This window comes from Melanaphis sacchari, unplaced genomic scaffold (assembly GCF_002803265.2).
Source record: "Melanaphis sacchari strain LSU unplaced genomic scaffold, SCAv2.0 Contig55_pilon_pilon, whole genome shotgun sequence".
NCBI classification, from domain to species: domain Eukaryota; kingdom Metazoa; phylum Arthropoda; class Insecta; order Hemiptera; family Aphididae; genus Melanaphis; species Melanaphis sacchari.
Genome location: NW_020271389.1, coordinates 683,358 through 697,941, shown reverse-complemented (window position 1 = coordinate 697,941; position 14,584 = coordinate 683,358). Strand labels below are relative to the sequence as shown.

Sequence of the window (14,584 nt, the reverse complement as noted above, 5' to 3'; positions counted from 1 at the left end):
TATTAATTTATTAAAATGTAATAGTTTGTAAAATTTTTCTAAGTATGATAAATAATAAATTAAACTTAATTTTTCATTAAAATCAATTATTAAAGCCTATTATATTTTAGTACGTAATAGGTTTTAAAAACTCAGAAACTATAGAAATTATACATACGTACACTTGTCTTATATTTAAATGCTTAACAATTTTCAAAAATATTATGTTATTACAGTTTACAATAAAAAAGGATGTTTCTCAGTCAAAAAATGTATTATATCGTTACAGGATATTCCTTAAATGGTTTAAAAATAAAAATCTTTAAATTTACTTGCAAATTACAAAAATTAAAATTTGAATAAATATATTATTAAAGAATAAAAGGGAGTGATCATACTCAGTAAATTACTTTGTACGCTGTTTCACCCACTTACTATTATTACTTTAAAAATTACATCATGTTTTTAATACCTGATAGAAATTAATTATTTAATTTTTTAAATATTTACATAAATTATTTCTATAAATTAGGAATTTCAGATTTTTAAATTACACGAAAATAAATATTTACTTTGTTTATTTTAACCATTACTTATTTAAATAAAAATCCAATGAAGCTGCATGTATTTTAAACATAATTTAAAATTAGGGTGAACCAGACAATTACAAGATGGGAAATTATAACACAACTAAAAAAAATCAGTAAAGAACTACAAAAGGTAGTAAAAATATTGTCTATCACAAAATGTATAAACGTTTAAAGGTAATAGTAGCTTTGACATGTCATATCCAAAAATGGCGAGAACACTATTAAAGTGGTTATGAATGTATTGGAAACCAAAAGAAAAAATACCACAAGGGATTTCTAGAAAAAGGTTATTGGATGGGATTTGGAAAGACTAAAAGTACACGGTGGATAAGTACAATTCAGAAACGGTAGATATTGAGGTAAATAGTGACAAAATCTGTTGTATGGTTAAAAGGTCAGAGAAAAAATAAAAGTTTATACTGTCTTTGTTCTCTATATAAATATTACAATAAATACACTAATAAATTTTATAATATCTGATATAAAACGATTATAATAATGGTTTAGCCATTAGGGTGATTAGTATAAAATATATATTATTATTATTATTATTATTATTATTTGATATCTATACTACAATTAAGGCGTGGCGGTCTAGAAATAAAATTTAATCAAAAGAAATGATAGAATCATTTAGATGTGATATAACAGAAAGAAAATTTACCATTAAAACCTTATTTTTAACTAACAGGCAATTATCGGGGATCAACTAGTAAATCTGTATTTTTTATGGAAAATTCGTAATCTTTCAAAGGCTGGGTCAGACTCGAACACCAAGAATATTCGCTATCCACCTCACATCTTTATAATAGGTAACGTTCTAGTGAGCTCCCAGATTATATAACACTGTATGCCGATACGATGACCGTTAATCACACTGTACTATTTGCCTACGTGTACATACCTACCTTCACTACGCATCATCCGTTATTTAAATGTTTTTAGAATTCTGACGATTACACATTTCCATAACGTATCAAATACAAAAGATACGAAATCTTCTTCTATTATTATTTAAATAAGAGGATTATACAAAAAGTACACCATATTAAACATGCGCACGTTTCTCAAGACGATACAAAGAAAATCCCGAAAAATCTGTAGCCTTGACACTGATTAAATAATATAAAACTGCGTGAAATGTATACATAGCGGTAGTTATTTTTTTATCGAATTCAAAATATTTTGATACTTTGAATATTTTTACGTCATTTTTAAAATATTTTTTTATGCTGTGAACTGTCACTGTATTATTAACATACAATTTAGTTTTTATTAATATTTTCAAAATTGCATGATAAAATATTTCCAGTTTCTAATAATAATATTATATAAATTGACTATACATTATTTTTATTTACTTCAACTATTATATAATATTTATTCTATTTTCTCTTGCTTAGAAACATTAGATTGAAACAAAAACAATCTCAAATTATTTTTACAAAAATAATTAATAATAACTTAAAGTATTTTATTACTTTAATACATTTTACAGAAAAATTAATTTATAATTTGTATATTTATGATATAATTATATGTTCGTACTCAACAAGATTAAAGTATGTTTAAAAAATATTTTAATACATCTAATATATATTCATGTGAATATGATTTAAACTTGTTCTATAAAACATGTTGGATAGTTTTGAATAATCCTATCGAAATATATTTGCTATGGACAACTTTTCTATAGAAATTATTCATCAATTAATTTTATTCATTAAGCCAACCAAAAAAAAAAGGTGAAATGAATTAAAACAATTTTTGTTAAAAATACACTTTAGGGTTCATATATTACTGAACATAAAAAAAAAAAAAAAAATAACAGGTAAACTAATTTCTAATATTATATTGATGTGCTGTATTTTAATAACCACTTAATATTTTACACAGAATAAGAAATTCAAAATATCATACAAATTCTAAAGATGTATTCATTTTTAATAATATAAGTAGCTGTTTCATAAATGGTTGCTTCACTACTAATGACAGAAGACATATATAATAAAAAGATTTCTTCAAGTATTTCACACTATTCATTAATACCGCTAATTGCAAGTACTTAAAATTAAAGATATGTGTGTAACGAAGTAGCTTAAGTACACTAGAGAGAACATAATGGTGCAAAATATAATTTTATAATATACAATTATACGAAATACATGTAGATTTAAGATATATATGTTATTTACTAAATTAATATTATTTTTAATTTTAAGCAAAAATATAGTTTTTGTTATTTTTTTTTTACTAAAAATATACAAAATACCTTATAAAAAACCTTTACTGTTCGTACACTAAATCTCGAGGGTACTCTTAAGAGATAAATGTTCAGTTTTTAGTATTTTTACTTAAATTGTATGAAAAAATTTATATATGAGTGTTATATATGAATGTGTATGATGTATATTATACACATTTTTAAGTATTTATTGGTATCTCTATATTATATTATTTTAACAAAAATAGTGATCAACCTAGGTACAACATATTATAAGTAAGTCATTACTTGTTCATATTAGACCCAGATATATTGTACACGCTATTAAAAAGAGTAAACCATAGCATAGAAAAAAATTGAAATAATAAATAAACAAATTAACTTGTAATGTTTGTACTGATATTCTTTAAATTATTTTAGTTGATCATAAATAGATTCATATAAATTCAACAGGTCGTTCTCACGTTTTAGTGAATAAATTGAACAGACCTTGATTTAGTGATATTCTAAAATAGTTTTTGTTTGTTTGGTTGACAAGACGGTTGAAAGATAAGGTTGCTGTCAGTCATAATGTCGTTGGAATTAACTTAATGTTATAAAGGGAAACAAGTCAGTGACATATTTAACATTTTAACCAGTATACAATTGCATTAATTGACCTTTATTTGAACTCATGTGAATTGATTTTCATACTTGTTTACAATAATTATACAACCATATAATTAGTTTTATTTTTAAAAATATTTTATCGAAATTTGAAAAGTATAGTAAATATAATTCATCTTCAAACGTAAATATCTTCACACACAAATTATTTTTTGTTTTTATTACTTTTTCAACCACTCTTTTTATGTATCAATACAATTACCATCATAATTGATAATATTAATCTCTAAATATATAATGCAATAATGTTAAATATTTTTACCGAATTAAAGGAACTATTAAAATTGTTTTTATTGTATAATTAATTTAATTAAATTTGTTTTATCAAAAATATATGTTTTTGTGAAGAAAACCCATTGAACAAATTCACGGGAACTCATATAATGAACATCTGAAACGCGCATTTAACTTTGGATAATTTTCTTAGTATATGAAAATATTTCCATTTCTAAATAATCTAATAACAAAAAAAAAAAAAAAAAACTGACGTTCTAGAATCCTCTGTATAAAAATATATTAATTTCTTTCATTTTCCGTTTAAAACTCTATGTATTTCAAAAAATTCCCTTTAACGGTCTATTAGATTCCAAATTTTATTTTGTTAAAAATACATTTATATTTTACATATATTTTTTAGTTTTATTAATTATTTTCTTGCTATTTTCTATTAAAATCCATCTATTGATTGTCTAGAAACTAAAATAAATTACATTAGCTAAACTATCCATTATTTTTTTTTTATTAAATTTATAGTTGTATAGTATAATACATAGTTAACGAAGCTTATTGGACTTGTAGTAAATAGATTGATTCACTTATTGGACTCAAGTCTGGTCCCAATTTATATATACTAACGCATAGAAAAAAGTTGTTAATTGGACTCAATACACTAGTTAAGATAATGAACTAAATAAAATTGTTATAATATACGATAAATTAAATAAATAATAATGAATATTTATAAGTGCAAGCCATAATTTAACATTTATCTATTTACTTATAATTTTCCTTACTATTTCATATATTTAAACATATTTTTATAACGAACCTGATTACTCTAGTACCAAAACGAATACAAAAAACAGTAATTACCATTATATTATCTTTCTTAAGTTCTTACACGACTTTAAAAAAGTGGATTTTACTAATATAAAAATTAAATTCATTGTATCCAACAAAAGTGATGAAATGTATTTCAAATAAATGTGTTAGTAGATATTTCTGTGTATGCGTGTGCGTGGTGGATTTGTAGAAGAGTTATACCTATTTAATTATTGTTTGTAGTTTATGTTATTTGAAATATAATATTATTTTATACTTCACTAATCTTTTAGTCAATCTAAATATAGTTAAACAAGTATACTATACAGAAACAATTACATACTTTTTAATCCACATTCTTCTCTCATGACTATTTTCCGAGAAATTAAAACAGAATATGTTTATAAAGTATGATATATGAATTATGTTTATTGTAAAAACAAAATAAACCATGCTTATTTTTATACCTATATAAATAATACTCGTAAATATAATTTATTTTTATCGTTTATATTTAACTTTAGCTACTATAGCCATTCACTGTCACATAATAATTATTTTAATACAACACCGAAATATATTAAATTACGATTTATCTCAAATTATTATAATAAATTACTAATGCGTAGTAGTTATCCATAGACAAATTGGTCAGTGGGTTTGCGTGTCATGAATATGCATATAAAATTATTTTAATTTCTTTACTTGCCGAAGAAAAAATCATGATCGAAAGAAAAAAACACAGTATACGTATTACCATTCAGTGTATATACTCAATGGTATTACTTAAAAAAATACTCCATATTATATAATATTATCGTACATGAGTCAATAAAAAATTGTATTGCCTTAGAATAATTATAATAATTATACAGAAGTTATTATTATTATTTTTTTTTTTTTTTTTAGGGTTTAAAGCAATAAATTAAATACATAATAATACGTATAATTTTAAATTCGTTAGAAAAAAATAATATATACCTAAGTGTTCCTATATATTATGTTTGGTAATATTAAGAAAAAGTTATAAATAATTTATTTTTCATTATCAATAGAAAATTAAGTATTTACAATGATTATATTATCATTCATACACGGAGATTATATTATTATGTTATTAATAATCTTATACTTAAATTTACTATATTATTTCACAATAAACAATACAATCATTTCGAGTAGTTATCATGTGCTTTATCAATAAATATAAAACTTTTCAAATCTGAATAGCATACCATAATAATTCGAATTTAGTCTGCTGTATTTCTTTTCAAAAACTTTATTAATAGAATATGAAAAACAATTTTATTTTATTATTTTGATTTGACATTGTTAAGTTTTGGGTACAGCGCATTTTGTGGAAACATTTCATATTCAAATTGATTTAAAATATCATTTTTACACACAGTTCATCTGTTTATTATGTGGAATATAAATAAAATAAAAGTATTGTGTTAAATATTATTACATTAAACTCTTCTATGTATCTATATAATTATAAAAATAATATACGTGAAATCTTTTAATATTCTAGTAAATATTCTTGTTTTATGTTGATTTTAATACATGTATCAAGTTTTCTTCATCAAGTTATCTACTAAGGACATGTGTTTTTTTAAATATGCGTATTTCATTAATTTATGTACTTTTGTTTTTATTTATAAATTAAATAACTCCAAATAATTATTAAAGATCCAAATAGTATGTAGAAATTTCATAATAATACTTTTTAAAATGTCTACGGAATTTGTGGTGAATTTGTTTAATTGATTAAATAAATAATAAAATATACATAATATATTATACCTACCTATTATTTATTATGTTTCTTTTACAAATTATTTCGTTTATTTCCAAACAAATAACTGTTAATGTATAGTTTAAGTTTTAAATATACATAAGTATGACTGTAATTTTTTTTCCATTAGTTGCTAAAAAAAAAAAATTAAAGTCTTATGCCAAACATTAAAATAATTATTCTGTACTATTATTCAATTTTTGTTTTTTCACAAGTGAAAACTAATTTTTATTATTCAATGACGTTCATAATCTAAGATAACAACATTTATCAAAATTATGTATTTTATTCCCATTAGTTAAGTAACGACTAACAAACATATTTCACAGTCTTATAAGACAACTAAGCACGTTTTTCGTGTATTTACAAGGCGTGTATTTATTTTATATAAATATGATTATACAAATTTCATTATTTTATTTTCCGTTAACGGTATACAAACACTGTGTATTGTTCATCGTGAGTAAGAAATAAAACCAAAATGATAAATCATACTTGTGGGACTACCTTGTATATAAATTTACTATAACCTGTAAGCTGATTTACGATCACTTCCATACACATAATGGGTAATTCCATTGGGAGACATCTAATTTTACAGTGGAAAACATTAGCACGTACTTACCTCTTTGACGCTTATGTCGGTTTCCATTATAATCCCTTCGTCAGTTGCATCAGTTGCGTAATAGTGACTAAATGGTGCACCTGGCAATGGCACCGGTTCTACGTGACCCGTTTTTCCGTGGTAACGTAGCAAGTATGCCGTCCAACAAACATACCTGTCACATATAATGATAATAATAATAGTAATAATTTCAATTTAATAGCATCGCAATATTTATTATATATGTGTAAGTTGTGAGATAACCACGGAATCCGTAATAATATGTAAATTTAATGTCTCTCATTTTATTGATTGTGTATTTTGTACACGATTTTAATAATCCATGACAGTATATACGGAATAATATCAATAATATTATGATATCAAATTAAATGTATTGTACCATTTGTACCTGCCCTATAATAGAATTTCAATCGGTTATATTTAAGCCACGTATATAAATCTAACCCAAAAAACATTACAAATGATGTAAAACAATTGAAGTTCCCTTAAGGTCTTTTTTTTTCTTTTCTTTCTTACATATGTTTATAAAAATTTAACATATTTTTATGTATATTATATTTCAAATACAAAATATATATTGTTATTGCCAGAAATAATGAAACCAGTAAAAACCTGCAGTAATAAACAGAAGACTGATAAAATAACTATCGTTATTGAGCTAGATTGTAATTTCATCAAAACGACCGTAATTACAGTTTTATTTACGACCTAAGGGAATAGAAAACTATCTGTATTATTGGTGTATTTGTAAAGCACGTTCAAATACTTAAGTTTATCGGTTAATGTCAATCAGTTAGTAGGTACAATGTTCTGTACAATTTAATTTAAAATTTGAACTGGATGTCAAGATACCAAATGTTAAAAATGTTAATTTAAAATTAAAATATATCATAAAAGAATTCGGTGAGGATATGATCACAACTGAGGAAAATATTATATTTTGTAAATTGTGTGAAGTCAAAATAAATAGATATAAAAATATAATGTAAGAAAAAAATAATGCAGTTCAGCCATTCATTCAACATTTCAGTAAGTTTGACTTTAATGCCAACCTATTTTCCGCTCTTATAGCAACGAATATTTCTTTAAACAAATTAAATAACGATTATTTTCGCTTATTCCTTTCAAAATATTGCAATAAAATCATTATAAACGAATCAAAATTATAAAAAAAAAATACCTTGATACATACTACTCTAAAACGATGGCTAAAATACGCGATTCTGTAAATGATCAAGAAATATAGTTTTGCATAGGTAAAACAACCGACAGTTTGTGACGTAATGTAGCAAATGTCATTATTAGCACTTTTCAGCCACAAGATGTCGATAAAATCTATTTTATTCGCACAGAATATTTAGACAAGGTGAAAAATAGTATTACTTTTCAATTATTTGACAAATCTATGCATAATTTATGACCTAAGAATGTTAACTATGAGAATTTTTAATTTTTTTTTCGGCTGTTGTATTCAAGCATTGTATCCAGAAAATTTGCATGTGACATGCTTAGCTCATACTCTTTATAATATGTAAGAAGAATTACATGCACATTTTCCAAAATTTAATTGCCTAATTGCTGAGATGATAAAAATAATTTCTAAAATGTCCAAAACGGATCGCTAAGTTAAATGAAAAATTTTCCAGGTACTTCAAATTTATCTAAACCAATTACTATACATTAAATTATCGGCAGAATATTATTACAAAAATTAAAATTAAATAAAAAAGGCAATTAAAAACTTGAGCGAAAAAATGACTATGCCCAATGTGTGAGTGTTGTCAAAAATCTTTTACAAAATAAACCTTGTCTACAATATAATGAATTTTGGAATTATATCACATGAAATTAGAAAATAAGAAAAAAGAGATACTTTTAAAAATTACTATTAACTATACATAAATTAATAAATAATATTTAAAGTATTATTACTTAAATATTATATGTGCATTATATAATTTGAATTTATTTTATTTTACAACTGATATTCAGGATAAAATGTTTTTACTGATCGACGATGATAGACATTTCACTCAGAGTCGGACATTTTTTATCAGGATTTAGAAAGCTGCTAAAAAGTTCTCGAGATAAATTATTTAAAAAAAAATACTAGCGATGCAACTATTTAAGTGTAACTTTTTACCTATATATGTGATAAACAACTAACAAATATTAAACTTTTTAAAAACTATATTTATTTTTCACTCTGCTCGGAGTTAAAATGAAATGTTAGAGTCCTAATTTAAAGTAGCCAATACTTTTACTTTTAGTTACTTATTAGGCTTTAAATATGATATAATTCGTTTATAACTACTCTATAATGGATTACATAATTATGTAGTTATATTTGAGATTTTTTCAATCCGGTGTAGCATAAAAACTTTATTTATAAAAAATTAAAACATTAAAACATTAATTATTAAAATGTTCTAGCTATAAGTGGTTTAGTTTTTAGTATTGTTAATAATTTAATATACTTATTTGATAATAAGTAAACTATGTTTATTTATTAAAATTATATAACTATTGAAGTATATAAAATCATTTAAAAACTTTAAACTATTAATATAATTTTTGCCAAAATTTATTCACACGTTTTTCTAATTTTAATTAGTATTATATTTATAGAAATGTAAATATTTATAAGCCTATTGTGATTTTTAATTAAAATTGAAACACACTCAACATTCTAATAATTAATTTTTGTTTTTATACGAATAATATTTTTTTTTTTTTTTATTTACTGATATGCATTTTTCATGAATATGTTGAAAATTACAAAAATAAAACAATAAATAATACTAAAAGGTAAATATTAATTTTATAGTTTTTGAAACAAAAAATAATTAGCTCGAAAGAAATAAAAATTTACGAATGCTATTGTATCTTTATTAAAAAAAAACAAATAACTTTTTTTTAAACTACACGTAAAGATAATTTTTTCGTTGTATATACGTAAGTATAACAAATTGGATATTTTAATCATCGAAATAAAAGTAATAACATGATTTTAAACTTTTAGCAGTATATAAATATTAACTATTGTGAGTGTCAGATGAACAATAATGTATATAAATAGCATAAATTCTATTTATTTTGACAATAATACTCTTATAAATATCATAATATTAAAAGTAAATTTAGAATAAAGAAATATTAATACAAATTGTTTTGTACACGATACACCATTTTTGGAATCTAAATGTTCTTTCTCAGTTGAATGAAAAACGGTTATGATAGTCTATATATTCTTGCTATCGTGTTTCCTTTTTTTTTTAACCAAAATTGTGGATACTTTCAGCTAAATCTCTTAAGGGATTTCCGTCGTTTTGTAGTAGCAGGTAAACTGTAGGCTAGATAATAGGGTTGAATGTGTAACATGTCGTCATGTAATAGTTTTATTTCACAAAAATAAAATAAAATAATAACATTTTCTACCCCTTAAACTGCGATATTATTTAACTGTCCCCTCAAAACGACGTAGCCATATCGTAGTTTGTTGCATCATGCGTCTATACTCTATAAGCTATAGCATTCCATACTTAAACTAATATTATTATTACAATATATTCAGTTGTTTGTTCAAGTAACTATACATATCCTTCACCTTTCAGCATAATACGAGGGAAATATTTATAAATGCTTTATAAAGTTGTATATTTTATGTTGTAATATTTATATTAGATAATATTATAGTCATATACTATTTAATTGTTTAATATGTATCTATTATTCTATCTATCTTTATAAATGTATACATTAACATAGCTAATTGATTAGTACATTATATGTACGTCAGCTGCTTGCTGGTTGATTATTATAAATATTTAGATATTAACAACTCAAACAAAGGCCAAGTATAATTCAAGTCCAATGTATATAATAAAATACGATAAATTCTTAAAAATATAACTAAATAATTTAACAATGTTTTCAGTAACGTCAAGTGATGATATTGTAATTATGTATTTTTTTGTAAATTAACTGATTTTAAATGAACTAAGATATAAGAATTTTTGATTTGTTGATATTATTTTAAAACATTTAATTGAGAATTATGTTGAAATATTTTATTTTTGGATGTTGAAAATTGTATACTAAGCTATATGAAATATATACTTTGTCAGTAGGTAATGTATAAGTGGTTGGGAACCTCTTCTATCCTATGCCCCATTTGTAGATTTTCAAAAATCTTGCGTTTCCTCTTTAAAATTGAATAAAAATGGTTACACATTTTAATATACAAACCAAATAAACCATTCAATATTTGAAATGACTAATTTTTTATTGATGATAATAATTGTAAAATATGAATAAAGGTGAATTACTGTATACGTTTTTTCAGCAATATTCATATTTTCTATGTGCATATAGATTAAGAATTATTGTATTGAAAATAATATATTATTAGAATATAATGTATTCATTAATCACGTAAAATAATCAAATCGTTATTGGCGCATTTGCAAAAAAAATATGATAACATTATAGTCGTTTCTGCTTACCTACTTAGTACTTTAGTAAATTTTATGTTTAGCAATTTTACATTTTTATTTCAATCACATTCCTAGATGGATGTGCAAGGGTATTATTTATTCAGTTTTTTTATAAGTTTTTCATATAATGTCATTACTTTCCAAGTATTTATTTATCATTATTACTAGACAAGTGTTTGGATAAAATTTATTTGCAAGTTTTTTTTTTTTTTTTTTTCATAGATATATTAACTTAAATTTATCTTTTTTAGGTAATTTTCTTAAAATAAATTAAAATTTGATTATCATATATTAATTTTTAAATTTTGTAGGTATCTTACGTATAATAATAATGACAATAACAAAATGTTCAATAGATAATTTTATAGTGAGTGTATAAAAAATATTAGAAAGTTATTATCAATGAATTAATATTTTATTATTATTTTTACTTTTTAGAAGTGTAAATACATTAAACATTCTGAATTCACAAAAATTGGTTTCTCTTTAAATTTTATTAATTAAATAAAGAACTTACTTTGTTATATACATATATTGAGTTCTGTTTACTATATATATATATATATATATATATTGAGCTACTAAGTTAATTTTAAAAGTTAACAGTAATAATCAAAAAACTTAAACAGGAAATATCCAAGTATTAAATGTCAGTTAAAAACAAGTAGAAAGAACTAATAAAGCGTGTTTTATGTAAGCATATTATATTAGTTATATAAACAATTATACGAAACATTTTCAGTGTCATACAAAAATATAATTTGAAATTAAAACTAAAAATCTAAAAATGAGTGAAAAATAAATTTAACGCATAGTTTCAAATAATGGTTTGCATTATGATAAAAATTTACTGTTATTAAAAGCCAAAAATAACAATTTTTAAAAAGATCAGTCTCTTTTACATAGTTATATAAATTATAATTATATAACTTCACATTTAAAGAAATATCTGGGTTTTATTTATATTGCATATTCTGTATTTTAAATTATTAAAACAAATTTTCTTAACAAATATTAGTTTTGTATGTAAATTATAAAATGAATACTAGAAATGATTAAGTTATGTGGGTATTTTTCATTATGATTATCAAAATACTCATAATTTATGTTGCTTTATATATCAATGGGCGAATTTTACGTTTTTTTTTTTTCGACGAGCGTTTAGTATTAAATTGAGAGTGCTATATAGTTGGCTTTAATTTCAAATGTAATACTTAAAATGTATAGTTAATATTTGTGTCAATAATATGGTTGTAATATTCACTCTTGAAGTCTTTTACTTACTCAATTTTAAGTAACATTAACAAGAAAAAGAAAAAATATTTGAAAAATCAGATATCAACATTTTTTTCTGATTAATTATTGATTTTTATTTTTTATTTTTTTTAAATTAAATGGTTAAAAAATCATTATATTCCAATAAAATTTAACTAAAATTACACATATTTTAAAAGTCTTCCGTTTTTGTGATAAATTTAATTTATGTGATTCAATTGAAACAGACAATATAATATTTAGAAATAATCTTTTGATTTTAAAATGAGTTCTTTGAGAAAATATTTAATACACTTTGTCCTAGTATTTTGTTCAAAAGTATAAAAAATACGTAGTTGAGTATTTAAAAAAAAAGATTTAATACCTTTTATTTAAATACTTTAAAGTAGTGCTATGTAGCAAGAGTAATATTACAATTACACTATCGAGAATTTTAATAAATTGAAATATTATATGATTATTATTTTTAATATTTATGACTGAATATAGCTTAACATAGAGTTTAACAAATACAATAGAGTTACAATATAACTCAAATATCATTGGAATAAATAAAGCGCAAAGTTAGAAATACGTATATAAATAATTAAGATTTAATTAAAGGATCCTAAATAAAATAATAATTAAGTTTAAGCCAACGTTATGAAAAGAAATATACAATGCATCATCATTACTGATAAAATAGGGAGTTAAAAACCTTTGGAAAATAATTGTTGAGCTAGAAACCTAGAATTATATTAATGGATCTTCACAACACTATATTTTTTAAATATAATTCATATTTAATAATATTTCCTATAATTTTAAACTAATTTATTTTGATATTGGTCTTATCAATCGCTTTTAACTAGTATTAAATTAAGAAGGTTTTAATTATTAATAAAAGTATTGTATATTTTGACAAAATTTTAACTTTAAATAAAAATAAAAATGTAGGGAAGTAATACATTAGGTGTTGAGTGAAACCAGTTATTGAGTAAATCATTAAAATAGATTTCAATAAATTTCAATTCAATGATAAAAATGCATTGATTAGATTAAAAGCGATTCTGAACGAAGAGTACAAACATTTTAGTATTCATAATTATCACAAAAATATTTTGATAAGAATGTTAGGTTTTTGTAACAATTCCCGTTTTTTTTCAATATTTTTCGTTTATTTTTTTCAATTATAAAAAAAAAAATACAAGGAGTTTTTAGCTTTTACCTTTTTAAACTACAAACTAGATCTAATTGTCTATCCAAAACCATCTTCAAAGTAAAAATTAAAGCATTTTACTACTTATCATAAACATAGGAAAAAAACACATATGACCATTGTAAGATAAATTCATTCATCATTCCATTTAGAATTTAAAATATTGTGACTATGCATTTTTAATACTTTTTAGTTGGTGAATAACCAATTATAATAATCTTTTCTTATTAGAAATCTTGTACTAATATTTCAAGTTTTACTACCTATTTATAAATTTAGCATTTATATATAAAAAAAAAAAAATGAAATTCTATATGGTATATATACAGCTAAAAAAGAGCTAATTATTTCATTTATAAAAATAATAATTTAAATATTTGGTGAAAACTTCGAATTTATAAGGTTAATCGTTTTTAAATCATAGAAAAATAAATTGATCGATACTTTCGAAAACCTATTGACGAAATAATTTATTTGAATTCAACAAGTAAAAAAAAAATACATGATTATAGATATGATTGTATTTAAGAATCCATATCATAAAGCTATCGTTATGTAATGGAATACTGGAATACTAAAAAGAGAGAAGTGGTAGTATAATCTAAAATACCTCACGATGGTTTTAGATTTTATTTAACGTTAACGATATAGCGAATTTGGATTTTACCAATTACAAACCAATAAATACC

At 22.3% G+C, this 14,584-nt stretch overlaps 1 protein-coding gene across 3 annotated transcripts in view; it reads right to left on the bottom strand.

The window, feature by feature from the left end:
* The window catches only part of LOC112599831, a 105,342-nt gene that overhangs the window by 38,195 nt on the left and 52,563 nt on the right, over positions 1-14,584 (bottom strand). For all 3 annotated transcript variants that reach the window (XM_025346897.1, XM_025346896.1, XM_025346898.1), the window contains exon 6: positions 6,924-7,077. In XM_025346897.1, the coding sequence (XP_025202682.1) occupies positions 6,924-7,077 (154 nt within the window). The remainder of the gene's footprint in view (positions 1-6,923; positions 7,078-14,584) is intronic.